This window comes from Bombus huntii, chromosome 11 (assembly GCF_024542735.1).
Source record: "Bombus huntii isolate Logan2020A chromosome 11, iyBomHunt1.1, whole genome shotgun sequence".
NCBI lineage: Eukaryota > Metazoa > Arthropoda > Insecta > Hymenoptera > Apidae > Bombus > Bombus huntii.
Genome location: NC_066248.1, coordinates 612,960 through 637,640, shown reverse-complemented (window position 1 = coordinate 637,640; position 24,681 = coordinate 612,960). Strand labels below are relative to the sequence as shown.

The window sequence follows — 24,681 nt, the reverse complement described above, 5'->3', positions numbered from 1 at the left end:
GTCCGATACATGCCGGGATCACGGAGAACGAACACCTTGACCCTTTGGTTGGAAACTAATTCCTGTAATTTCGTGGAAAAGGAAAGACATTTCCGGACGTATCGGACAACCCGGAAACGATCGTGATAATGTTAAATTATTCGTAGAATCATGTTTGTTCAAATATATTACGTAAATGGCGAATGACATTGTTCGCGCTACAAGTAACGCGGCATTATTACTTTATCCATGTGCGCATACCACGAATAGATTTTCCTCCTTCCCGCTTTTTCGAACCAACCAACCCATCTCCCCCTCTCCTCCCGTCTTTCGTCCTTTCCGTTCTTACTCTTTGATTCTTTTCGGCTACAATCAAACATCTGCAACATGAGTTATATTATAGGTAAGGATAAGGGGACAACATATCGTCGGACATCTCGACCTAAACGGTAACGAATACATTATATTTCTCTTATTTTTCTCTCATCCATGTAAATACGTTTATTTTCTACGGCGTACACAGACGAGAGTGAATAATAACGTAATGGTACCTACGAAATTTTCTACGTACGAGATACATTTGACGAAGAAACAAGACGAACGGTTTATCTATCGATTTCACCGAATACTACATCCAAGGTACCGATAATTGCCACAATATCGGCGAGGAAACATCCAGGACCCATGTGACGCAGAGCTGCCAAATGGGCAAACCCCGGTGCTTTGATTTTGCATCTGTAAGGTTTGCTACTACCATCGCTGACAAGGTAAACGCCAAATTCTCCCTTTGGCGCTTCGATCGCGGTATACGTAGCTCCAGGAGGCACTTGGAATCCTTGAGTGAACAACTTGAAATGATGTATCAACGCTTCCATGCTAGTTTTCATTTCTTCCCTTCTAGGAGGTACGATCTTTGCATCGTCGACTTTCACTTCACCTTCCGGCATTTGATTCAAGCACTGATAAATGATTCGCAATGATTGACGCATCTCCTCCATACGGCACAGATATCTAAAAAACGTCGGAAAGGTTCGATTAACGATTTATCGCGAGATACGATAAGTGATCTTTATCTTTTTTCCATTTTCATCTTTTTATTACCGATCGAGACAATCTCCGTTTACACCGATTGGAACGTCAAATTCGACTAAATCGTACGCATCGTATGGTGCTTTTTTCCTTATATCCCACTTTATTCCGGAACCCCTTAGCATCACACCGCTGAAGCCCCAATCCAACGCCTGCTGCATCGTTACCGTTCCAATGTCCTTTGTACGTCCAACCCATATTCTATTTTCCGACAACATATCCTCCACTTCGTCTAATCGTTCTGTGAACTTCGTGCACCATTCGTATATGTCATCCATTAAACCCAACGGTATATCCAAAGCAACACCACCAGGGCGAATGTAAGCCGCGTGCATACGAGCGCCACTCACGCGTTCGTAAAATTCCATCAGTTTTTCTCGTTCTTCGAACAGCCAGAAAAACGGCGTCATAGCTCCTATATCGAGAGCGTGTGTTCCAATATTCATAATGTGGTTCAGGATTCTTGTGATCTCTGCGAACAGAGCTAAAACACACAAACGACTTTAACCAAACCAACTTTTATTTACCTCTCTATATGACTCTTTCTCTCTCCTTCTCTCACCCCTCATCGATACTGTATTTCGCAAATGTCAGACACTTACTTCTGATATATTTTGCTCGTAAGGGCACTTCGATATTCAATAATTTCTCGATAGCTATGGAGAAACACTGTTCGTTGCACATCATGGAAACATAGTCTAAACGATCGAAATAAGGTAAAGCTTGCATGTATGTTTTATATTCGATCAATTTCTCTGTACCCCGGTGTAAAAGACCTATATGAGGATCTGCACGTACTACATACTCAGCATCCAGCTCGAGGATTAACCGTAATACTCCGTGTGCTGCTGGATGCTGAGGACCAAAATTGATTACAATGTTTCGATAGTCCGTCGAGTCTACTGAGCTGTGCGGTATCTCATTCCAATGTAATCTTGAATCAGGCAATTTGCCTTCAGGTACCAACACTTTGGCATTTTCTTGTTTCATGATAGATTCGTAGTCCTCTGGACTAGGAGTCCACTGATGCGCGCCTCGTCGTTGGCTGTAATATTTCCAATACTTGCTTTATAACTTTGCGTTGGAATACATAACTGTTACTTATAGGTTATAATATTATTACATAACCAAACGTATAAACGACTTTGGTAAAAGTTGGAAGCTGTTTATGCTAAGCTTACCTTTCAATGCCAACCAACGCTTCCATCCTCTTGGCAAGAATATTTCCTTTCTCGTTCCATACTCCAGTCGATAACCTATTAAAGCGTAGAAAAGATCCAAACGCCTTGACAGCCATTGTCGCTTCAAATGGTATTGCTTTAGCGTATCGTTGAAACCATACACTTCTCTATTCCTTCTTCCTCCTCACCTCCCCTCTTACGTTTTCCTTTACATATAATATTATTCTTCCTATTAATATAATTACCTATTGTTAGCCACCACCTCCCTGTCAGCATCCTCTATAGAGTTTTCATTTGGTATCGCTTTAAATCGACTTGACTCGAGGCAACCCTATTCTCGATCGGCTGCAAATCGATAATCGGCAATATCTCGATTCGATAAAATCATGTCATCGTACGACAGCGTGAATACCGCTATTGCCGCAGCACATCTTATCCCAATTTCTTCGTTTAACTTGTACCTACCTGTTTATGTATATGTACATAAATGCATCGTCCGCACTCTTGTTTGTACGATGATGATATTTGTAACAATGTATTGAACGATCTGTGTATTTTTATATTATGTAACTAAATGTGTTTGTTCGGTATATTACATAGATTGCTAGAAATATCGTTTATCGTCGTAATATTCGTACGAAAGAGCTTAGTCACCGTATTCCCAAGAATTCAGAATACACGTAGGAAAAAAGAGAAAGAATTACGAATAAACATTTTTTCGTTTAGACAGCAATCATCTTCCATTTTATCTGAAAATATTGTACATATATTGTATGTACATACATATGTTCATATTTCTTAAATATTTAGTTGATCATATCGATATCGAATAAGCAGAAGCTGAAAACTATACAAAGTTGAGACAGAACATCTACCACTACAAGAATATGGAAATATTTTGCCGAGGAAACGTAATAAGGATATCAGGTACGAACAAACGTCGAGAAATCGCAGAATTAGAATTATGAGTTTGGATGCAAGAATCACGCGATTCGTCGAAACAGCGACATTCCTACGCCTTCTTTTCAATTTGATTCTGATCATCGATATGATTATTTGTTTAAACCGCGAACGAACTCGAATAACTCATTTGATCGATATGGAGGGAAATCAGCTGAACCCGTATGCACTTGTATGTATCATTTCATTCCGTTTATCTTTTCACGTCTTACGACATTTCCTAACCAATATATGCATTATGTACATACACATATTTATTTGTATATACGTATTATACATATCGTTTTTCTTTTTTATTCAAGATATTTAATGGGAGAAAAATTATTGCAATTGCAATCTCTCGATGAGCTGCGTTTAGAAAAGAAACGTGCGTACTTGTAAGTACATGTATGCACGATAAGTACATACATCGGGAAAAGAAACAAATTTATCGTTGTGTTCGTTGTATGAGAAAAAGACTAAAGAAGAAAAATAGAATTATTATATATCTCGAGATTCGTATAAGCAATCAATTGCGCATGTTCGTACTCGCAATTTCCACGCTGATGCAACCGATTGCCAATGCTTTGACGCGGGTCACCGTATCGGGGTTGCTATTTAAAGGATGGAATAAGAAAGGGTAAGATGAGGTAGTTGAGAATGAATCGACGTCACACTATCACTGGCCAACATTCCACGCGTTGCATTTCGTGGGCAACCCAGCTACGTATATTTGTGCCTGTTGTACACGCGCACATTACACTTTTTCTACATCTATATATGTTTTTTTTTTCAGATTTACACGTGATACCTTGTTTTCCTCTCTCCAACCATTTTTCGTCTGCCGTCCGTTCCCCATTCCATTCAATTTCTACCGTTTCGTTCCGTTCAGTTTTACATATTTTTCGAATTATTCGAAACACTTTGTACAAAGAATCACATATTCAGCGTTCGTGAAACGAGGCGGTTTCTTTAGTCATGATATATAATATAACATAGAGTTATCGTTTATTTTATTTCATCTCGTAAATCTTATGCAGCGCCACAAGTGTGCGAAACATGTATATACAATGACACATGTAAGTATATGTATCAGAACGGCTACGTATACGACAAACGTACACACACATCCGCGCTATTCAGACCCTTATCCTATTTACGCGGATATACAAATTTACAAATATTAGGACGCGTGCTAAATAAACATACAAAAGTTTAGTGGATAAGTCGCTGGTAGGAAAGTAATAGTGGAGCGTACGTAAAAATCACGAACAACGATTTTCGATCATGACGCAAATGAAACATCTATCTGAAATGAAAATATATACCTCGTAGGAATAGAATTCGACTCTGTATCTTATTTCATAATTGCGGTCAAATGGATGGTACATCGACGAACGCTCAGAATCATAATGAAAAGATGTACCAGTGGACATCGATCGCTATATTTGTCAAGCACGGTCGGAAATACGTTCGAACGAAATGCACATGTTCCTTAAACATGCTAGATCAAACAACACCGAGACATGCGAACCGATAATTTCAAACGAATCGTATCAACGAATAGACAAGAATAGCGAGAACAACGCAGCGACGAAAGAGTCGACGAGAGAGGCAGCGATGGTGACCGAGCGCAACGAACAAGGAGGAGAAACAATAGCACGCTTGCGCCATGTGCGATACGATACGATCATGCTGCGAACAGAAAGCCGCAACGAGACGTCGATTGGATCCGACGACGGATCAGTGAAAATCGTAGAGAAGATAGCGATGCAACGACTGAGGTAATTGTAGAGTACGAACAATTTTGGGCAATTTAGTGCCGCAAAGTTTGCGAACTATTAGCCTGGCTTGATGAGTCAAGGGCAATGGAGTCCGTGCTGCTTTCATCACAAGTGCTTTTTGTGCATCTGTCAAACTACTCGATCTTCTTATCATGCAAGGATCGAAACTTTCTGCCGCTTCCAACAACGCCTTCAGCAATCGTGGCTTATCAGCCGTGTTCTGAAGAGAGTTCAATATGCCGTGAGGGTCGCGGAACTGCGTCTTGATGACAACCCTTGCCCCGTATTTGAGTAAAAGGGCTACCACCTCGACCGAAGGATTCTCGTTCGAAGCGACGTATTCTGCGAGAACCGGTCTCAACGCGGGACCTTCGTCGCTGCGTATCACCAAGTTCGGGTCCGCTCCTCGTTCCAGCAACATCGACAGGATTTCCAGTCTATTCGGAATGTTGTCCGCGCAGGCAACGTGAAGGGGCGATCCGATGATCGGCGAGGTAGCGTTCACATCAGCACCTAAGTTCGAAATCGTTTAGTCGCAACGTTATCCAGAGATCGTTTAAAACAACTTTAGATATATTCTACTTATGCCATAGGATGGAGTTATCGAGTGATTAAGCGAGGAATTCGAGGAATTTTGTACGGAAAGGCAGCGGATGCACGGTGATATCAGATGGCGAGTCGAGACAAGCACGAACGCGCGAACTTACCCGATTTCAGCAGCATTTGTACTATCGAGGGATCTCCTTTCAAAATGGCCAGGTCGAGAGCCGTGGGTTTCTGATATTCGGGTCCGAGATCGAGACGAGCGCCTTGCTTTAGCAGCAGATCGATCACCGTCGGATCGCCGCCGAGGATCGCGTAATGCAGAACAGTCCGGTAGTCGTGTCGCGAATCCGCCATCGAATTAACGTCAGCTCCATAGCTCAGCAGAAGCAGCACCGAAGCTATACCCTGACACGAACACCACGTTCTCATCCAATAAATATAGCTCTCGGTTTTCGCCATCTCGATCATTTACCTGTGGCAGTCTCGCCGCTTTCATCAACGGTGTGAGTCCAGCGCGATCCCGCGTATTCGGTTGAGCCCCGAACGCTAACAACAACTCCATGCATTGCAGATCCAACGGAGAGACCAGATTAATTTCCGATCCAAAGAAGTATCTTTTATTCGGATTCGCGCCAGCTTCCAGCAGAACTCTGGCCACCTCTACGTGCCGATTTCTCAATGCGAGCCGCAACGGTTCGTCGCACAAAGTTGTCCTGCGCAGATCATCGTAGATCTTACCGTAATCTATTCTATTCTCTCTGTCCCCTAATTTTAATATTATCCAGTCCGTTTTCTTCCCTTTCTTCAGCTATGTTTCCCGTTTTCCCTCCCTCCCGTTCCACCTCCTCGTCTCCCTCTACCACCCATCGTTTCTTAACATCGACAAAAATAAATGACGACAATTTTATGAGCGTATAGAGAGAGAGAGAGAGAGAGAGAGAGATGCAATTAAATCTAGCGATAGGAATTCATAGTATGGAAAGCGGCTAATCTTTGGCTCTCGCTCCAAGGTCGTTGAGCCAATTAATTTCTCATCAAAAAATCACGCATCGACGTCAGCTATGCTATCCGTATAATCGCGGTTGGCGTTTGTCGATCGAGATCGACAAATGCATCGTGACTAACGCGTAGGGTGAATAAACATCGATAAACAGATCAGAGTAATTAGCAGAGAAAAGAGGAGGGTGGATAATAAGGAGATGGAAGAGAAACGAAGAAGACAGAAAGGGATCGTCGTACCTTGGAAAAAGTTCTCCAGTTTCCGGTCTATGATCGACTTTGGCACCATGCTCGAGCAATACTTTTACTAAATCCAAATAACCATGTTCAGCAGCAAGATGCAACGCCGAATAGCCACATTCGTCGGTCGCATCGATGTCCGCGCCACGTACCAGCAACAACTGAGCCGCTTCCGTGTACCTCTGCCACACGGCGTAATGCAACGGTCTCAATCCCTGCGTTACAGGCTCGTTCGCCTTTGCTCCGCAGGCCAACAGGATTCGAATCTCGTCGAGGGATTGCAATCGAATTATAGCATCGGCTAGCTCTCGCTGCAATGGATTGGCGATGCATTCCGAAGGCATCTGTTGTGCATATTCGAATGGACAAAAAACAAGGATTAACCGTACAGTTGCAGATTCTCCTTATCGCTATAATTTTTCAGCTGGAAAAAAACCATTTTACGGTCACGTCACTTCCGTCTAGTACTTCTCCAGTTCCCGATTCTACGATCGCCGTGTTTATTGCTCGTTCAACCTCGAGTCGACGCGCAGTGTCGCTTGATTCTCGCGCGCATGAATCACCGAACCAACCGCAACAGATATGATTTGCTCTGCGACGGAACGATCGAGATCTCGACTGTTTCGAACGTCGCCGCGTCGAGACCGTGCCAAAGTGGTGATACAATTTTGGCGATGATATCGGAAGCGCGTCGATCGAGCCGATCGAGAAACGTCTCTTAGCCTATTTTTCTTCGGGAACCACTCTACTACCGTTTACTCTTCTTTCTTACACCATTTTGTCTCCTCGCACACGATCTTACGCGCATCTTCTTGCCGCTCGTTTATTCTTTTCTTTCACCTTGGCTCACACGCCTCGAAACGTACGTAGAATGGAATTGTCGGTTCGTCGATTTTTAGGCAAGATGGAACGCGATGGCCCGTGTTAAATGACACTACGCGAAGATGCGATGCAACGCAACTACTTGCGGGACACGGCGTGACACGATGATGCGACGCGACGCCACGCGACGATTCGAGGTGAAAGAGAAAAACGTTCGTGCGACAGTCTTTCCAAATTACGCGTGATCGGAGAAAATGTCGCGTTTGACGTTTCTTTCGCAAATCTCGTTCATGGTTATTTACTCACGGTGAATACTCTGCGATGCTCCAGCATGTAGAATCGATGTTGTAAACTGTCTTCTTTGTCGGAAAGTCGGTCCTATTTAAAGCTTCGAACGGTGATTCCGCCCGAAAATAACACAAAGGGAACGCGCGGGAGTGTGCGCACCAAATCATCTGTTCGCGACAACTACGCAATTTTCGTTTCGAAGAACTCGATTCGAAGTCGAGTACTCTTGTTCTTGCCTCTTTCTTCGATCCTCCATTTTACAATCCTATTTCTTTCGAATTTTCCCAATGTATCATCGACTTTTCTCTCTCTCTTCCTTCCTTCCTTCCTTCCTCTATTCTTTTTCTTCACAGCTTGCTTCGCATCCTCTCGATTTTTCGCCCATCGAAATCAAAATCGATGCACGCGTCTTTGGCGAATCGGCATTCGTGTCCGTACGTCGAGATAAACTGTCCAGTCATTATCGCTCTAGCTGTCTCGGTCCGTTCACTGAGCGTCTCTTCTCAACTGTGGCTCACACGCTAAATCGAATCGACAACACACGAGTTCCAATCACGCGAGATTCATCAGCGTATTTGCGGGCCTCTCTCTCTCTCTCTCTCGTAGCAAAATCCCTCGGAATTCGGAAATATACGAAGAATCACGATATATCGATCCCTTTTACGTTTACACAATGCGTATAGAATTGTTCGTTTAGGCAACCCGAAAAGGGAAAATTCGCGAAATACCGTGTTTCTAAGAAAAGACTACGGTTCGTGAAAAACAACCAAAGTACTTGAGCGTTTCGCATTTCCCTCGTCTGCCAAATACGCTCTAATTGTCGCAACCGAATGCAACGCAATATAACACTCCCATGGGATTTTCGGAAAGATCGATATTGATATTCCTCTACTAGCATAGGTATCAACTATCGGGTTTTAACGACGAAACAACGAGATTTATCGTTAATATCGTCATACGTGGGATCGTGGCAACGAAAATAAGTGAAACAGAATTTGCGATTCAACGAAATAACTGAACGCAGTCTCATTTTTGGAAGTACTTTTATTAAGAAATACTTTGCACTTATTAAATGCCTTATATTCTTAATTCATTTTAATTATAATAATTATTGTTATAGCATTGTCCTATCTTTCTACTTAGAAGCATGCTTCGCTAACACACGTTACACGACCCTAAATTATAAGCAATTTTTTTTTTTCCTTAACGTACAGCTTATGCGTAAATCAAACAACAATACTTTAATTTCACGAAGCCGACAAGTGCAGAGTTTTCAATGGAAATCTTCGCAACCTACGAAAAATTCTGTACAGAAGTGCCTATGTGTTGCGATTCGAGGAAACTTCAAATCCGTTATCGTTGCTGCGATTTTAGTGTTCTTATGCTGGAGAGCCGATTTATCGGAAGTTTCCTCTCTCGAAATCAGTTCGGTAATCGTGCGAACGATGCCGTTGCCCTTTTACCATCTCTCTGCCTATATCTCGTCATACACGCCATTCCATGCGTTTTCATATTCTTTAAGGGCCACGACAGAAATTTTAGAAACAAGGAAGAAAAAGAAATACAATACGATACTTTCTCCTTCTCCCACACCCTCTATACTTCTCCTTTTACTTTTTTATTCTTCTTGGTAATCTTTTATATTTCAATTTTTCACGATAAGACTCGGAGCGACGAGTGCAACACACCTTCGCGAGAATGCGGTCCAACTTAATAGCGCAGGGCTTTGCGCGACATTTCCATATCATGTATCTATATTTGCCGCTAATCGCTAATTTATCCGTCTATTTGCGACGCGTACTCGCGTTCCAAACGCGCGTGCGTGCCTCCCGAAAACACGTGTCACATCGGACGATCCCGTCTTTTTATCGGGAACAAATTATCGCCCGATCGCACTTCATTTCCTTCAGAACGATAAACGTTCCAAGACGGACCTCGCTCGATACGACGCGACGTTACGTTTAATACGTATACACGCTACACTTTCTTAACGGTTACACTAAATTTGTTATTCTTAAGGAACCTACGTTTAGAAAATTGGACTTTTTATAGGCTTGTGTTTTCTTCGAAAAATATCTATAGAACGTTCTTCACGATTGTAATTCGAGCAAGGAATCGATCGATCGGTCTGTTATACTTCGGGACGGGAAGATCGACCGACAGTTTTACCAAATGGACAAATCTTCTAATAAAGTACTCGTCGTTCAAACGGAGTTCGGAAAGTGCAATTTTCCATTATCGCCACCTCTCCCTCTCTCTCTCTCTCTCTCTCTCTCTTTGTCTTCTCTTCTTTCTCAATCATTCTTTGTTTCACTCACGCAGTTTATTCTTTTCCTCGTATAATACCATATCTCGGAAAACATGTTTCTCACGGTAAAGGTTCAATACTTTAGCATTTTAATGGAAGATATAATACAAAATATATGTATATAAGTATATGTATTTATGTAAATATGGATCAAGCAAAATGTGATAAAAGAGAAGAAACAATGGGTGTGTAATAAGACCAATGCAAAGACCGATCGATCGCATTCTCCGCTATTCGCAGGTCATTGATCTCGGTAACTGTAAAATAAAATCTTAATATAGCAATCGATTGATTATCGTACGAAATATCATCGTAAATTCTATCTACAAATAATAATACCGCCATAAAAATGTATTCCGAAGCGATAACCTAATTAAATATAACGTAAACTGCCTCGAAATGGCTACGATCTACGTACTGCTAAGGAAATGACTATAATAATAATAAGAGTAGTAGTAGTAGTAGTAGTAGTAGTAGTAGTAATAGTAGTAGTAGTAGTAGTAATAGTAATAGTAGTAATAATAATAATAATAATAATAATAATAATTAATAATAATAATTAATAATAATAATTAATAATAATCGTAATAGTAGTAATAATAATAATAGTCATCAAGTATCGTTCACGCTTCTTTGATTGTTGTTTAGTTACATAGTTTAAGGGCATTATAATACACGTGAGTATGACACGGCTTTCCACTAAAAATATTTGTTAGATACGCTGAGCATTACTGACTTAAGCACTGTACTAAATTTACGTAAAATGTATCGTTATTATTAGAAAACTAATTATTCTTCATTGGTTTGAAATACTGGTTTTTAATAGATCTGTATAAAACCTTTGTCAACTGGAACTCTTTGAACGATGATTCGCGCGATACGAAACCTCAAGCGACGGTACTATGTATCTTAATAAAAAACTACTCTCCGTTACTTATTCGTTATTCCAATATCCGATTTTAACCGTACAACACTCGCACATACGCTGTATCCTTTATCCCTTCCTTTGTTCTACTTTGTCAAAGATCTTGGATCGAATTGAATGTCAACGACTAAACAGTACGAAACGAAACATAAATCACTAGGCTTAAGAGAAGGAAACGAAACCGGATCCATTTTAAAAAAAGAAGAGCAGGAGAAAGGATAGACAAAAACATAAAAATTATAGAATGTCGCAAACGTTTCTCCCTCCTCTCTCTCTTTCTCTCTCTCTCTCTCTCTCTCTCTCTTCCTCTCTTCTTTCCTTTGTGCATTTCGAAAGATTCTATCCAGCTATAATACAAAATTAAACAGGTTGAAAAAGAGTGAGGGTAAGGGAGGGAAAGATGGAAGGAGAGGAGCGAGAAAGAATTTCCCGCGTATAACAGATTTTTCCAATTCGTTTCCAACTCGATTTTGCGCGAACGAGATTGAATATCAGGTCTTGCCATGTATCGCGAGTAACCAAATGTTCACAAAGTTTCCTAACCTAATTTTTAGTTGCTCTTTTTTACACGGTATTCCGTATATTGTCAAGTATAAATAAAGTCAGGATTTATCACGAGGCCAGAATAAAAGGCAGATACGTTCTGAATGATAGGAAATTGTATAGCGTTTTACTCTGAATACTTTTCTTATTATCCCCCTCTTTCTCTTTCTTTCTGTTTATCATCATCAGCAGCAGCATCATTGTCGCCATCATCAACATTATTATCGACATCATCGTCATCATGGTCGTCGTCGTCGTCGTTATCATCATAATCATCATCGTTATCATCATCATCATCATCATCATCACCACCATCATAATCAACATCAATTATTATCGTCAATACCATCATTACTGTTATCATTATCTTCTTCATCATTATCATTATCATCATCATCATCATCATCATCATCATCATCATCATCATCATCATCATCATCATCATCATCATCATCGTCATCGTCATTATAGTTTCTTTTCTTTTCCTTCTCTTTTTCTTTTTTCTCATATCTGGCACTCTTCTATTTAGGCTGTTTCACATTTACGGTAATTTACTTTGCTGGATTATTGCATTGCATGGAAAAATATGGCTTTATCCGAATGCTATTTAACAAAGGCAATACACTGTACGATTATAGTCTGTGTGTGTGTTGTGTGTGTATGCTGCGTGCGCGCGTGTGCACATACGTGTATTCTACGTTAAGATATACGTGCACGCGCGCTGGTCGTGTATGCACAACTTCAAGTGTATGTAATCATTGTAATCTTTCGAAAAGGCAGATCCAGTATTCATAAAAGGATCGTACAATGTATACTCGATCACCTCTATGAAAACTGCTGGATTTTGACGACAGATTATAAATGTTATTTGTACACTAGCATGTAAAAAGCATTATGCTACGTATGTCATGATCGTTCATTTTCCGCTTCTTTTTTTTTTCCTTTTTTTCTTTGACAAAGTTAAATTGTAGTCTCTTCTAACGCATACCGGTTCATCGAGCATTTGAATGTGTATAGCTATCGATTTATGTATACATGTTCATATGCTTCGTTTATAGATATATGTTCATGTATAGTTATCGATGCAACAACTTCTGTTCTCATAACTGTATATTTATAGGTGTATGTATATACGTGCTTGTGTGTACATGTATGTGTATATATATATGCATATATAAATATATAAACACACGCATATACAAAGGCAGAAAGAAGACACCTTCCACGCGTAAAGTGTCTACAAAAATATTTGTGTAGTAGACCCAGATTTGCGGTATAAGATTCGACGTGGTTGCGGATCAGCCACGTGTTACCAGTCTTGAACGTAGTGACTAATTCGTTCATGGACGATGCTAACGATCTTGTAACAACTACAATATATCGTACGTCTTTTTGAACCGCGAGCTTCGACCCCGTTGTTGCCGATTTAATTTCGCGCTAAATAAAAACAAGCAAGTAAACAACATTTACGAACGACTTGTTCATTTGTTCAATTTGTTGAACATTTTGTTCATTTCAATAGGGCCAAAATTCAATGTCTGGAATCTCGGATTAATTCCGGTTGTTGTTCGGATTCGAAAGAAGCAACTTAACTGAGTACACATACATTTTATTCAAGTATATGTATAAATATATATATTATATATATATTATAAATATATATCATATATATATTATAATATATCATATAATATTATAATATAAATATATATTATAATATATTATATAATATATTATATAAATATATATATATATACATACACATATATATGTATATACATACATATCTATGTACGTATGTACACATGTACGTACGCACGCGCGCATACACTCAACACAGGCGCAGACACAGACTTACACTAGGCAGACAGATAGAGACGGACAGACAGGCAGGCCGAACATGACGTGCGCGCACGCCTACGTATATACACACACATATACATATATATATGTATAAATAGGACGTAATAAAAAATAACCTATTCTACAGATACGTATTATCAAAAGATTTCGAGTGATCGTAAAAATATGATGTGACACGTTCAAACTTTTCCATGAACCGTATTTTGTAAATCTGTTGTAGCAATCTGTGTATAGGACTCAAAAAAATACCTCTTACGTTATCCATGTACGCAAGGTGTATGTGTCACTAAGTAGAAGAACGGAACACGGCCCAAAACTGAACCGTACGGATGGTCTTCGAACGCTGCATCGAGACGCGTTACTTCCTTTGATTACAGTATTACAATATAGTATGGAAAACCAGAAAAGAAGAAAACTAGTATTATTTACAATCAATATTGAATTATTTCCAACTGAATCGTATAAAATTAGTGAAAATTCAATCATTAAATGAACGAAATGCTCTTGCATAACTTTTAGATGATCTTTCTTCCCTTTTTTCCATCACTCTGTGGTATTTTCATTTCGATGCTGCGTTCGAAAACGCGCATATGATGCGTATGTACACAAAACCGAGCTGTTCGAGACTAAAATCGTGTCTATTGTGTACGATACGTACACTTTGTTAATTATTTTCTATTAAATTACTATCTTCTGTAAATGCAATGAATGTGTATAGTATAACGAGTTTGGCGAAAACGCACTCGCATTGGACATACGTGATCACGTGAATCGTGAATGTATAAACGAGAAACGGATAACTCAGTGTGAGTCAATAAAGATGGGAAGAATGACAGTCTGGAACAGCTCCGACGTGGCAATAAAAAATTTGTTCGATTCAACTCAAGTCTAAAAACTGGCTACTTTTCGTACAGCACTACGGTAGGCTGGAGTTTAGGCTTTCTGGCAAACGATAGTTCATCATATGATATGGCGGGCTTGCAGGACTTCCCGGTTGACTATTCATACCAAGATTACTTGAACCACGACCGCGTTTTCGCCTTTGCAATATACCTTTTCTAACCATATAGAATCGAATCGTACTTATCGGAATTTTGTACTTTTCCGAAGCAACTTGAAATGTCATACCACGTGCTACCATATCCGAAGCTTGCTTCAATTCTTCTTCCGAACGTCTTTGTCGTCTCTGATAGCCTGAAAATTACACAAAATACGATGAAGCGGAGAAACTATTTTATCCTGTTATCGCTTGATCCGATAAAACCTTAACTTTTTGATATAAATATAATGCCTAATGTACTCGATAATTATCGTTCAGTGTCCAGTGTTTATGTCCAATATCGAAATGTTACGAAAAGAAGAACATACGTTATTTTACACAAATTTTAATTGTAAAACAATAAAGTTCCTGCGCTGTTTTCTCAATTCCTTTTTTATTATTTGTTCATTTTCTTCTACTCTACTTTCGTTTCTTACCTTCGATCGCAGGAAACGGACTACTAGGATTACAATTACTGCTTGGTACCATACTAATAGAGTACGGTTTGACATCATGTTGTTGGGTAAACTGCTCATCCGGCTCCATTTTAACCATTCCTGGTGTTTCAGTTAATGTCGCTTCACAAGCGCTAAGGGCTTTTTCCAAATGCTGTAACGCCTCGCTATGTTCCATATTCATAAAATTTGATGAATTTGGATTCTGCGGAACTGGTGTAGTACTGTGTGATGGAGCGCTTGCTGTACTAGTCGCAGCAATTGACGTAGTCTCTAAAAAGGTAGCACTCGAAGTTCCATCATCAGATGGAGTTTCCTCGCCTTTATAGTCAGATCCATCCTGCTGTGCAGCCGTAGATGGTGCAACAGCGGCGTTAGAGTCGCATTGTTGAGAACTACCTTCACTCGAAGAATTATCATTCCCTTGAGTGGATAAACCACGAACCTAATAATGATATTACCGCCATAAAGATTAATCGAATCAACATGTACTTGTTCCAAAACATTACTTACAAAGATAGATAGTAAATCGGTACTTGAACAGTATCGTTACCCACTTACCTGTAAAACTTCAGCAGCTTGCATTAATTTACCTAGCTGCTGTTGCTCCACATATACTTCACCACGATACATAAACTCCACTAAAGCTTGAAGTTCCCACATCCTCATATCTCTCAAAAATATAATAGGATGAGTGCATGGTATTTCTAATAGCAAACGTTCCAAATAATCACTACAAGCGGACAGTACCACTTTGTGACATTTTATAGAGCCTCCGTCGCAGGCTAAAGTGACATCGACAAATTGTTCAGAACTTAAAAGTTTTGGAAATGCACTGTGCATATTTGACTGATGAGAGTTCCATGAAACACAAAATTGTTGGCGGTCCCCACCGGGATAATTACCCGGGTTATGTAAATTGCTACCGCCTTCCATTATTCTGCAGCTTTACAGCAGTTTTCCTGTCAATAACAGATTTCCTTTTATACATCACCTATTTTATACTTTAACAATTCAAAAAATATTTTTTATATTATCAGAGAAATGCTGCAAACGATCCAACATTGAACAATACATAAAGCACAATTTCAATTGTTATGGAATGAATATCATGAATAATTCCTTAATTTCTGTATCGTTGTAAAATTTATGACATCACTTTATATATTATTCCAAATGCTTTCTATCTTGTCATAGATATTGCTCGTGTTGATATTATTATCAAATTTTCTCTTTCCCTGTATCTACTAAACGATGTTATCTTTTACCTTCATTTACATAAAGGTATGTGATGTTGAGAATATTTGATGTATTTCGAAGAAACTCATCAATGCAAATTCATTGAACTTCAAACCTAACATAAATAGCAATAAATAAAAGCTATATACAAAGATTCGATAGGCAAATAGATTATCCAATTTCTTTTACTACAGCATTGTAATTTGGTAAAGTGATTAAACAATAAATCTGACAATAGAGTCCATTCATAAAAATAAGAAATATATGCTTGCTAAATGTAGAATATGAAAAAACCAAATATAAACATAGGAAATAGACTTACTTAAGAAAATTTGTTTAATACAATGTACAATATGGCTGTATTACCAAAGAAACTTTAGTATCAGTTATACGCGTTCGACTACTGCCATAAGTAATTATATATAAATACATAATATACCATTGAAAAATATAAAAGATACAATTACGATCGGATATTCGAATTAGTAATTCTACCGTAGCTCAGTAGAATTAGAAACGAGGAGGCCAACATCGAGAAACTTTTAAAGAAATTCCATGGCACTAGCCGAGAACGAATGTGCAACAAAACAAATCTGTCGTCGGAAGCACATAAACGAATTCCTCGGGAAAAATGTTTAAATACAAACTTTAGTTACGCGGCGTTTATCGTAATCACGTGCTCAAAGCACACTAGCCGACAGGTTAACCAAAAAATATTCAATGTACGCGATCAAGTATAAGATTTTTTTGTCAATAGAAAAATGGTGAAATCTTTGTGGGAGACGCTGTCGGCGTGAGTGCCATCACCCCCCAGGAACGCCTTGAACACAAGTTTCGTCTTTCTTTTTAATTTCCGATATCAAATCCTATCAACTTTCCGAATGTAGACAACGGAATGTAATATGAATTTTCCAATAAATGATTTCACTCACGAATTTCCAGCTCGATCGACTCCTTTCAGATTTTCGCGTCGCTTTCGGGAAGAATCCCTTAAGAAAACATTCATCCGCCGAGATTTGCACTAGCTAGGGGAGCTGGAACGAAAGGGTGGGGGTAGTAAGGCTGGGGGTAGCTTAGTGGAACACTAGCGCACCTCTTTCCTGTGAAAACTCTTACGAACGTTCAATTCCCTGAGCCTCACTCTAAAACTCTTCTATCTATATTTATGCATTATTTATCTACGTATGTATTTTTACTATACGTCGTGCAAATTTCTTGCTCTTTTAGTTCAATAATTTCACCGTTTTATACAATCTCTATTAGCAAATTAATATTTCAATCAAAATATTTCTATTCTACGCTTTTTATCATACTAATCTTCTATCATACTAACGGATCATTTCTCATTTTATATTAAATCTCATCTTCTATCGAACAACTACACTAACGACACGTACTTCATGTTTTTACCGGTTGAATAGTTTGAACATAATCGTTTCTTTGTTAACGCCTCTCCATTTTTCCTTAATGCGAAAATTTTTACGAATCTCGACAAATCTAATTATGTTGCATACTTGTTAATTAAAATAAGACGCTGTTTCTCCAAACTGAATTCTATATTCTATACACATTCGCGCCATTACATGAGAACGCTCCACAAATTTTAACGAAATTAGGTTATCAACATCTTCATCGATTCAAGCTTCCAACGTATAGCACCAAAATATTAAAACACTACTCAGACGACAATTGGTTAAAGCGATTATTTTTATATTAACAACTTTATGCCTCTATGTTTTTAAATTTTCTCTTTCTTCACTATATAATTTATAGATTCCTATATTATATAATTTTCACCTATATAAGCGATTCAGACATATCTTCTATTAAAATTATCGATTGTGTCGCAACCAATGAGAATAAATTGCTGTATGGTTAATTTTATTCGTGAATTTAATTGGTTTAGAAAAATATTCCAAAGTAAAGTACTTATGTATCTCTTTTCCTTTTATTGACAAATAATTATTATTTGATGCGATTCTGAGTGTTAATATAACTAGTTATGACGAGATGTAATTTCATGAAATATACACATATAAGAAATTGTTATTAAGCTCTAATACTTTGATTCATTGTATAATCTTAAATCTATGTATACCATGATTAAAAGATAACTGTCTTTTCTTGTGCATGGTATTAGATAAACATTGATTTCATTGCATTTTACATCTGTCTGTCTATCTATCTATATATATTATATTTTACTACGGAAGAAGGAGGCGGAAGCGCGCGAAATATGTCTAAAATAGGTGGTTATGATACGCACGATGATGGTCCAGGTTTCGTCGGCATTAGATTTTGTCAAGAATGTAATAACATGTTATATCCAAAAGAAGATAAGGAGAATAAAGTACTAATGTACGCAGTAGGTATTTTATGTATATATATATATATATATATATGTATATGTATATTTGAAATGTACGTTGCTTTTTTAATCAATACATTGAAATCTGTTTAATTTAATCAATTTTTTTTTTTTAGTGCAGAAATTGTGATTTCAAACAACTTGCTGATAGCAATTGTATCTACGTAAATAAAATTATGCACGAAATAGAGTAAGTGGAAATAATAACTTGTATATTCATACATTCACAACAACATTTATAAAATTTTGACAAAAACTTGTATAAGAGTACTTTCCTTTTAAGCATATACTTAAGAGCTCTTAAAAAAGGATTTGTTTAATACATATACTGCTATTCCATCTTACTATAATTTTTATGATTTCAGCGAGTTGACACACATTGTTGCGGATGTCATATCAGACCCTACTTTACCAAGAACCGAAGAGCATCCGTGTCCAAAGTGTAACCACAGAGAAGCAGTATTCTTTCAAGCACAAACAAGACGAGCAGAAGAAGAGATGAGATTATATTATGTGTGTACTAACCAACATTGTTCTCATAGGTGGACAGAATGAAGTTCTACAAATAGTTTGTACATATTGAAAATCTGTATTTTTATAATGTACAATACATATTACATACAATAATATATAATAATACGTAATATATACAATATGTACTATGTAAAAAGGAAAAGAAATGTAATAAAATATATAAATGTTTTGTTTTCTTATTGATATACTTGATTGCAAAATGTGTGTGTGTGTGTGTGTGTATATATATATATGATATTATATCAAATTCTAATAAATACATGTATTTAATATAACATTCTTTAATAATCTACAGTTATACTCATCAATATAATATTTATCATCTAATGCATAATAGATTGGTTAAAGCTGATAAATTGATGGATTTATATTTTTTTCTGAAGTTTCCAAGTACTTTCGCGCACGCGTGTGACAAAGTTATTTACGCCTTTAACCAATTTTGTCTAGTCTCAAAATTGTTTTCAATAAGAAAAACACGTTATCTGGAAATTCTCCTCGTTTCTGGAATTTGCATCTAGGAGGCCATTAGCAGTGATACAGATTGAAGTCTATAATGCTCTCTTGTCTTTATTTTATTAGAGAAACGTTTACGCGAGACTGATTTAATTGATTAATGGGTGCAGCGCAGACGACTAAAGTTACAGAAAAAATGGAGAAGTAAAATTGATTTTTTATAATGTTATATTTCTTTATGATTGATATCTGAAAGTAATTATAGGTTATCCGTTTTCGGATACTACATATTTCAGTTCTCAACATCCAAACAGTCGAGAAAAAACAGAAGAACAACCTCGCGTAAACAGCAACGCGAGGCCACTATCAATTGAAGGACCATCTAACATGAATAACACTGATCCGCAAGTATTTGAACCATTACCAAACCAACCTAGGCAACCAACAACTGTACAAGGATTGCTTAGATTTGCTGTAGAAGCAGGCAATTCTCAGAATAGAAACAGTAATATCCAATTACAACCTATGGATGAAGAAGTTGGTAACATAAATGTGTATTAACGTTATAGAATATCCATAGGAAATTGATTAAAATTGAACCGTATTTACAGAGGCGTGAATTTCTGAAACAAACACTCAGCTCGTTATCGTGTAATGTAACCGAAGAACTACAGAAAGCTATTAAATTGTTGTCAAATGTAGTTGACCTACGGCCAGACAATGACACATCAGAACACGAATCTGCATTAGAAAGGATTGCAGATTTTGTAGATAATATAGATATTGCTAATGATTTTTATAAAATAGGAGGTTTTACAATATTTGGTCCATGTTTAAACTGTCCTCATAGCAGTATTAGATGGAGAGCAGCAGATATAATTGCCGAGCTAGCTCAAAATAATCCCTTTTGCCAAGAAAGATTTCTAGAAACTGGCCTATTTCCCACGTTATTGAATATGATAGATACAGATCCTGTAGAAACTGTTAAGATAAAAGCTCTGTATGCAATTTCCTGTAAGTAAAAGTAAAAGGCTTTTATTTAAATAGCAGCAGTTGCATTGATTTATGCTTTGTTAATTATTCATTACATCTATGTCATATTTACATTCATTTATAATTGACGATACAAATTAGTTATACGCTAAATATAGGCATTGTTCGAGGGCATCCGATATCCCTGACATACATGGACATAAACGATGGATATTCCGTCCTCTTGAGAGCTATGCAAAGTTCGATAAAGAAGTTGCAAATTAAATCTGCGTTTCTCTTATCGTCTCTTTGTAACAAGGAAAATGTAAATAATTTAAAATTAACCTTGGTAAATATGGGTTTGATCGAGCAAGCGATAGGTTTACTGGCCATCGGTGATCTGCTTCCAGAGATAAGGTAGTATACGATTTCCATCATTTTTTATACCACCGAAGCAAACTAAAACAATCCTTCGTGTTTCAGAGATCAATTGTTAAACATCCTCGATGGTTTGACCAACGATGATTTTCTGCCTGCTTTAAAAGAATGTCGGCGCCCGGAACTGTCCTTACAATCTACATTGGAGCAATACATAAGGGATTTGAAGCAAGAAGAAAATCCCGAGCAGATAGATGTATGTTATCGGGTGTTGAAGAAAGTTTTCTCTGATCAAGATACAAATCAAGAAAGATAATTATAGTTTATAATAATATCGGATTTCCTTTACACGAATTAAATTTGTATATCATAAAGTATGATTAATAAATAAAACAAATGTATTTTTTTTCATTATATTCTATATATTTTGTTTTATCAATCGATCAATGAATCTGCGAATAACTGATCCTAGTTTTAGCAACAACTCGGAGATGGCGTCACACGTTTTGATTGTAGCAATAAGCGTACATTTGATCATGTTGGCACATGTTCCTATTACACGATTGTATCTTTTAGTCACGCATGTAACGATCCTACATAGATATGATTAATAATTGATAATACGATTTTATATAGTATAAGTTACGTTTTATGTTATACCCTTGTATGCAACAGTAATATTAACTGCAGAACTTGAGTTATAAATAAAATAATGGTAAGGTAAAATAAATATATTTAAGAAATACGTATCTCCGATTCCATTTAAAAAATCGCAGTCGTAAGTGCATTGCTTAGTTTACGAAAAGAAAAAGATCCTAGAAGGATAAAATTGGTCCCACTACTTAAACAGGAGCTACAATCTGGCTTATTGCATATTATATATAACATTGCTCTGTTTGTATATCTTTATTCACGTTTTCTAACTATAGTTAGTGGTAACATAAGTTTAAAAGTTGGAAACACGATGGGTTAGCTATAATTTATGAACTTGTCAAAGAAAAATAATTGTAACGATTTCCCTTTCACGTATAATATCATTTCGCACAAGAAACAATCACGATGCGCAGGTAAATTTGAGTAACCGAAGCTTACACATTTAATTGGTTGCTTAACGTGAAACACGCGAAACAAGAAAGTCATGGGGTTAACCAATTCGTTTTTGTTGGTTAGAAACGTTGCCTGTTTCCCAATTTTGCATTCTTTCAAATTTTGCAATATTTCTTTGTATCTTACCTGAACCATCTTTATGCGATATTTTCTCTTTACGATTATACGATTATTAAATTACGTCGAATTACGAAATTTCTAATTTTACGTCTAGTTTTACGCTACCATATTATGGAACGATAAATTTACAAATTATATTTCTTCTATGAGAATAAATATTATTTGATAATTGAAAATGATATTTCAATATTCAAGGTATCTATATTCTAGATATAGCGTAAAAGGATAGAAATATTTCATCTATAAATATTTTTTATTGGAATGGAAAGAAAATATCCTATATCAGTATGGTTATATAAAAACGATGGAAGTTTTAAGGATGTCGAGGAATTTGTTTTACAGTAAAAAATATTACCTACATACGCAAAGCGCGTTGTTCAAATCAATTGTTTTAGCCAACGACAGGTCATTTATTTTCGGAGAAACGTTTTCCAAATGATTGACATTGGTATTGTGAAAAAGTATCACGACGTGGATCTTCGATTTTTGCGCCAATATTGACATGTTTTCTAATTACACAACTCTGACGTATGTTCTTTTCAACTAAAATTCGTATATTTTTGCAGGTCGGACGTCTTCTGGCTGCAAATACATATAAAACCTTATGCTTGGAATAAAATTTAAATACTGTTCTATGAACGGTCAACATAACGGATACTGAAATAATCAAATATCTTATATTATAAACATTATTTCACTAAAATAATATTTTAAAATTCTCCTTTACATCTATGAGAATCTATGAAAATCTATGAAATATGGGAGAGAATACGTATATATTTTGCAAAAATTTAATAGGAATTCAAACGATTTAAACCGAGATTAAAGAGAGTTGAACAAAATAGCGCGGAAAATTGTATTCGTTTGATCATTAATTTTGCGTCATTAATTTTGAGCGTAGTTGTAGGATGTAGAATGCCTTGCACATTATTCGTTATGCGCGTATGTACTATTTTCTATTCGGTTGATAAACCAGGTCGGTTCAAATCCGAATATTATCAGAAGTATGAATTCACGATTAACTTATTATACGTAATTATCTGTTTGTATCTGACAGTGTACGTTTTAACGATCCGTAAAAAATAGTTAGAAACTATTAAAAATATAAACTAAAAATGCTTTATAATAATTTTGTGTTCATATATATATATATAAGGATATACAAATTAGTTTGACTAGAATATAAGAGACATAAATCTTTCATTATTAATAGTAAGAAAGTTAATCGAATTCTTTGTCGTACGAGATTATACGTATACTGTGAAAGATTGTTATAATAAGTTTAAAAATAAGGTTGTTGAAGATCGTTCTATGCAACAGAGCCAATTTCGCTGTAATTTTAATTATATCTAATTAGATGTTAATTACTTCAAATACATCGACAATTAAAATTACGATTAAGAATAAATGTAATTTATTATGCCCTACATAGCGTATAAAATACTCATTTTACTTCGATTAATTTAAAGCAAATTAGTTTGTGAATTCTCTCGTGTTATACAACCTCGTATCCGTTATCGCCAATTAATTATCGAATTGTGCCATTACACGCATCGTTGCCATGTATTTATACGAAATAAAGCTTTAAAGCTTATGTTTCGTCGTGCCTATTCTCTCTATCCGCGTTTTACAATCCCGTCTTGCAACTTTCTAGAATTCTGACGTAAAACGTTTTACGAAAATATATTAATTTATCACAGCATGCCGACCACGGATAAGTTAAACGGATTTATTTCATGGCCAAAATGCTGTAACTCTGTATATAGTTACAATTACGATACATCGAAAATTCCTATTTTGTTTGCGTATTGTATGCATTGCATAGATTTTTGCCAGCTTTGAATTTGCCACAGACGTATAAACATTTATTTTTTTACGTTCATTACGTTCATTATCGACATTCTGGAAATGACCGTTCGAAGCGTGCGAAATAGTTTCGTCATCGAATAAGCGACGAATATTACCCGTGGAACCGTGACCCGACCTTCCAAGGGTTGAAACGCGGTCGAAAGTAATCCGTGCGACACGCTGTAACATTAGTCGCATAGTTTCCCACAGCGTTCACGCGATAAGGGAGATTTTCACTTCGCATCGGACCGGTAAAGCGAGCAAAATTTCGTCAAAGAGAATCCGGCAAGAGAGCGAGGTTGGATGCGTGGCGTATAGACAGTTCTCGGGACGTACCTTTACCTGCTGTCCCTACCACTTTCTTTGGCCGGTTGGTGGGCACCGCGTTCTCGTTACCGTGGTCCACGCTGCAATACCGTTTCGCTATCTCCTCATTCACCTCGCGATTCGACAGGATCGAAGAACACGCGCGCGTATCTTTCCAACATTCGTCTTCGAGCTGTCAAACTTTCGGAAATCCACGATCCTTCGTTCGATTCTATATCTTTTCACGTTCGTGCGGCGAATCTTCGTCGAGGAAGAGGTCGAACCGTTCTCAGAATTTTCCAAATTTTGTCCCGCCAAAGTGATGGATTGGGCGAAAGTCCGCCTGTTCGACGTTG

General features: G+C 37.2%; 5 protein-coding genes across 11 annotated transcripts; 2 read left to right on the top strand and 3 right to left on the bottom strand.

Annotated features, from left to right (window-relative positions):
* Positions 1-148: 148 nt before the first annotated feature.
* On the bottom strand, positions 149-2,602 carry LOC126871215 (NADH-ubiquinone oxidoreductase 49 kDa subunit). 2 transcript variants are annotated; one of them, XM_050629784.1, is made up of 5 exons: positions 2,250-2,602; positions 1,671-2,113; positions 1,081-1,552; positions 551-990; positions 149-359 (listed from the first exon to the last, which is right to left on the bottom strand). In XM_050629784.1, the coding sequence occupies exons 1-4, from the start codon at positions 2,363-2,365 to the stop codon at positions 585-587; spliced, it is 1,437 nt and encodes a 478-aa protein (XP_050485741.1). In that variant the 5' UTR covers positions 2,366-2,602; the 3' UTR covers positions 149-359; positions 551-584. The 2 variants fall into 2 exon arrangements, with proteins under 2 accessions (XP_050485741.1, XP_050485739.1); XM_050629782.1 differs by lacking the exon at positions 149-359 and having other exon boundaries at positions 423-990.
* A 1,251-nt stretch (positions 2,603-3,853) lies between these two features.
* Positions 3,854-8,546, bottom strand: LOC126871217 (ankyrin-3-like). Of its 2 annotated transcripts, none has more exons than XM_050629787.1 (5): positions 7,886-8,546; positions 6,758-7,181; positions 5,991-6,231; positions 5,680-5,923; positions 3,854-5,485 (listed from the first exon to the last, which is right to left on the bottom strand). In XM_050629787.1, the coding sequence occupies exons 2-5, from the start codon at positions 7,099-7,101 to the stop codon at positions 4,932-4,934; spliced, it is 1,383 nt and encodes a 460-aa protein (XP_050485744.1). In that variant the 5' UTR covers positions 7,102-7,181; positions 7,886-8,546; the 3' UTR covers positions 3,854-4,931. The 2 variants fall into 2 exon arrangements, with proteins under 2 accessions (XP_050485744.1, XP_050485743.1); XM_050629786.1 differs by having other exon boundaries at positions 6,758-7,101; positions 7,886-8,450.
* Positions 8,547-8,893: 347 nt separating this feature from the next.
* LOC126871229 (broad-complex core protein isoforms 1/2/3/4/5-like) lies at positions 8,894-18,086 on the bottom strand. 3 transcript variants are annotated; one of them, XM_050629824.1, is made up of 4 exons: positions 17,637-18,086; positions 15,562-15,962; positions 14,983-15,445; positions 8,894-14,700 (listed from the first exon to the last, which is right to left on the bottom strand). In XM_050629824.1, exons 2-4 carry the CDS (start codon positions 15,934-15,936, stop codon positions 14,423-14,425), a joined length of 1,116 nt encoding a protein of 371 aa, XP_050485781.1. In that variant the 5' UTR covers positions 15,937-15,962; positions 17,637-18,086; the 3' UTR covers positions 8,894-14,422. The 3 variants fall into 3 exon arrangements, with proteins under 3 accessions (XP_050485781.1, XP_050485779.1, XP_050485780.1); XM_050629822.1 differs by lacking the exon at positions 17,637-18,086 and adding an exon at positions 17,172-17,613; XM_050629823.1 differs by lacking the exon at positions 17,637-18,086 and adding an exon at positions 16,735-17,121.
* A 243-nt stretch (positions 18,087-18,329) lies between these two features.
* On the top strand, positions 18,330-19,324 carry LOC126871244 (DNA-directed RNA polymerase II subunit RPB9). The gene is made up of 3 exons (XM_050629848.1): positions 18,330-18,604; positions 18,724-18,797; positions 18,973-19,324. The coding sequence occupies exons 1-3, from the start codon at positions 18,476-18,478 to the stop codon at positions 19,160-19,162; spliced, it is 393 nt and encodes a 130-aa protein (XP_050485805.1). The 5' UTR covers positions 18,330-18,475; the 3' UTR covers positions 19,163-19,324.
* A 137-nt stretch (positions 19,325-19,461) lies between these two features.
* On the top strand, positions 19,462-21,585 carry LOC126871227 (hsp70-binding protein 1). 3 transcript variants are annotated; one of them, XR_007691561.1, is made up of 6 exons: positions 19,462-19,798; positions 19,891-20,131; positions 20,206-20,608; positions 20,746-20,983; positions 21,050-21,318; positions 21,546-21,585. XR_007691561.1 is itself a non-coding variant. In XM_050629819.1 (5 exons), the coding sequence occupies exons 1-5, from the start codon at positions 19,755-19,757 to the stop codon at positions 21,258-21,260; spliced, it is 1,137 nt and encodes a 378-aa protein (XP_050485776.1). In that variant the 5' UTR covers positions 19,462-19,754; the 3' UTR covers positions 21,261-21,360. The 3 variants fall into 3 exon arrangements, 2 of the variants coding, with proteins under 2 accessions (XP_050485776.1, XP_050485777.1); XM_050629819.1 differs by lacking the exon at positions 21,546-21,585 and having other exon boundaries at positions 21,050-21,360; XM_050629820.1 differs by lacking the exon at positions 21,546-21,585 and having other exon boundaries at positions 19,860-20,131; positions 21,050-21,360.
* The last annotated feature ends 3,096 nt before the right edge of the window (positions 21,586-24,681 follow it).

What these genes read in the sequence shown, in the direction of transcription:
- LOC126871215 (XM_050629784.1), bottom strand. Translation starts at nt 2,365, where the DNA reads ATGGCTGTCAAGGCGTTTGGATCTTTTCTACGCTTTAATAGGTTATCG. An exon ending in ACGAGCAAAATATATCAGAA is followed by an intron (nt 1,553 to 1,670) that starts GTAAGTGTCTGA and finishes TGTGTGTTTTAG; the next exon opens with CTCTGTTCGCAGAGATCACA. An exon ending in AACGGAGATTGTCTCGATCG is followed by an intron (nt 991 to 1,080) that starts GTAATAAAAAGA and finishes GACGTTTTTTAG; the next exon opens with ATATCTGTGCCGTATGGAGG.
- LOC126871217 (XM_050629786.1), bottom strand. Translation starts at nt 7,912, where the DNA reads ATGCTGGAGCATCGCAGAGTATTCACC. An exon ending in AAGCGGCGAGACTGCCACAG is followed by an intron (nt 5,924 to 5,990) that starts GTAAATGATCGA and finishes TGTTCGTGTCAG; the next exon opens with GGTATAGCTTCGGTGCTGCT. An exon ending in ACAAATGCTGCTGAAATCGG is followed by an intron (nt 5,486 to 5,679) that starts GTAAGTTCGCGC and finishes TTTCGAACTTAG; the next exon opens with GTGCTGATGTGAACGCTACC.
- LOC126871229 (XM_050629824.1), bottom strand. Translation starts at nt 15,936, where the DNA reads ATGGAAGGCGGTAGCAATTTACATAACCCGGGTAATTATCCCGGTGGG. An exon ending in AAGCTGCTGAAGTTTTACAG is followed by an intron (nt 15,446 to 15,561) that starts GTAAGTGGGTAA and finishes TATCATTATTAG; the next exon opens with GTTCGTGGTTTATCCACTCA. An exon ending in TCCGTTTCCTGCGATCGAAG is followed by an intron (nt 14,701 to 14,982) that starts GTAAGAAACGAA and finishes TGTAATTTTCAG; the next exon opens with GCTATCAGAGACGACAAAGA.
- LOC126871244 (XM_050629848.1), top strand. Translation starts at nt 18,476, where the DNA reads ATGTCTAAAATAGGTGGTTATGATACGCACGATGATGGTCCAGGTTTC. An exon ending in ATAAAGTACTAATGTACGCA is followed by an intron (nt 18,605 to 18,723) that starts GTAGGTATTTTA and finishes TTTTTTTTTTAG; the next exon opens with TGCAGAAATTGTGATTTCAA. An exon ending in AAAATTATGCACGAAATAGA is followed by an intron (nt 18,798 to 18,972) that starts GTAAGTGGAAAT and finishes TTATGATTTCAG; the next exon opens with CGAGTTGACACACATTGTTG.
- LOC126871227 (XM_050629819.1), top strand. Translation starts at nt 19,755, where the DNA reads ATGGGTGCAGCGCAGACGACTAAAGTTACAGAAAAAATGGAGAA. An exon ending in GTTACAGAAAAAATGGAGAA is followed by an intron (nt 19,799 to 19,890) that starts GTAAAATTGATT and finishes TACATATTTCAG; the next exon opens with TTCTCAACATCCAAACAGTC. An exon ending in TACAACCTATGGATGAAGAA is followed by an intron (nt 20,132 to 20,205) that starts GTTGGTAACATA and finishes CCGTATTTACAG; the next exon opens with AGGCGTGAATTTCTGAAACA.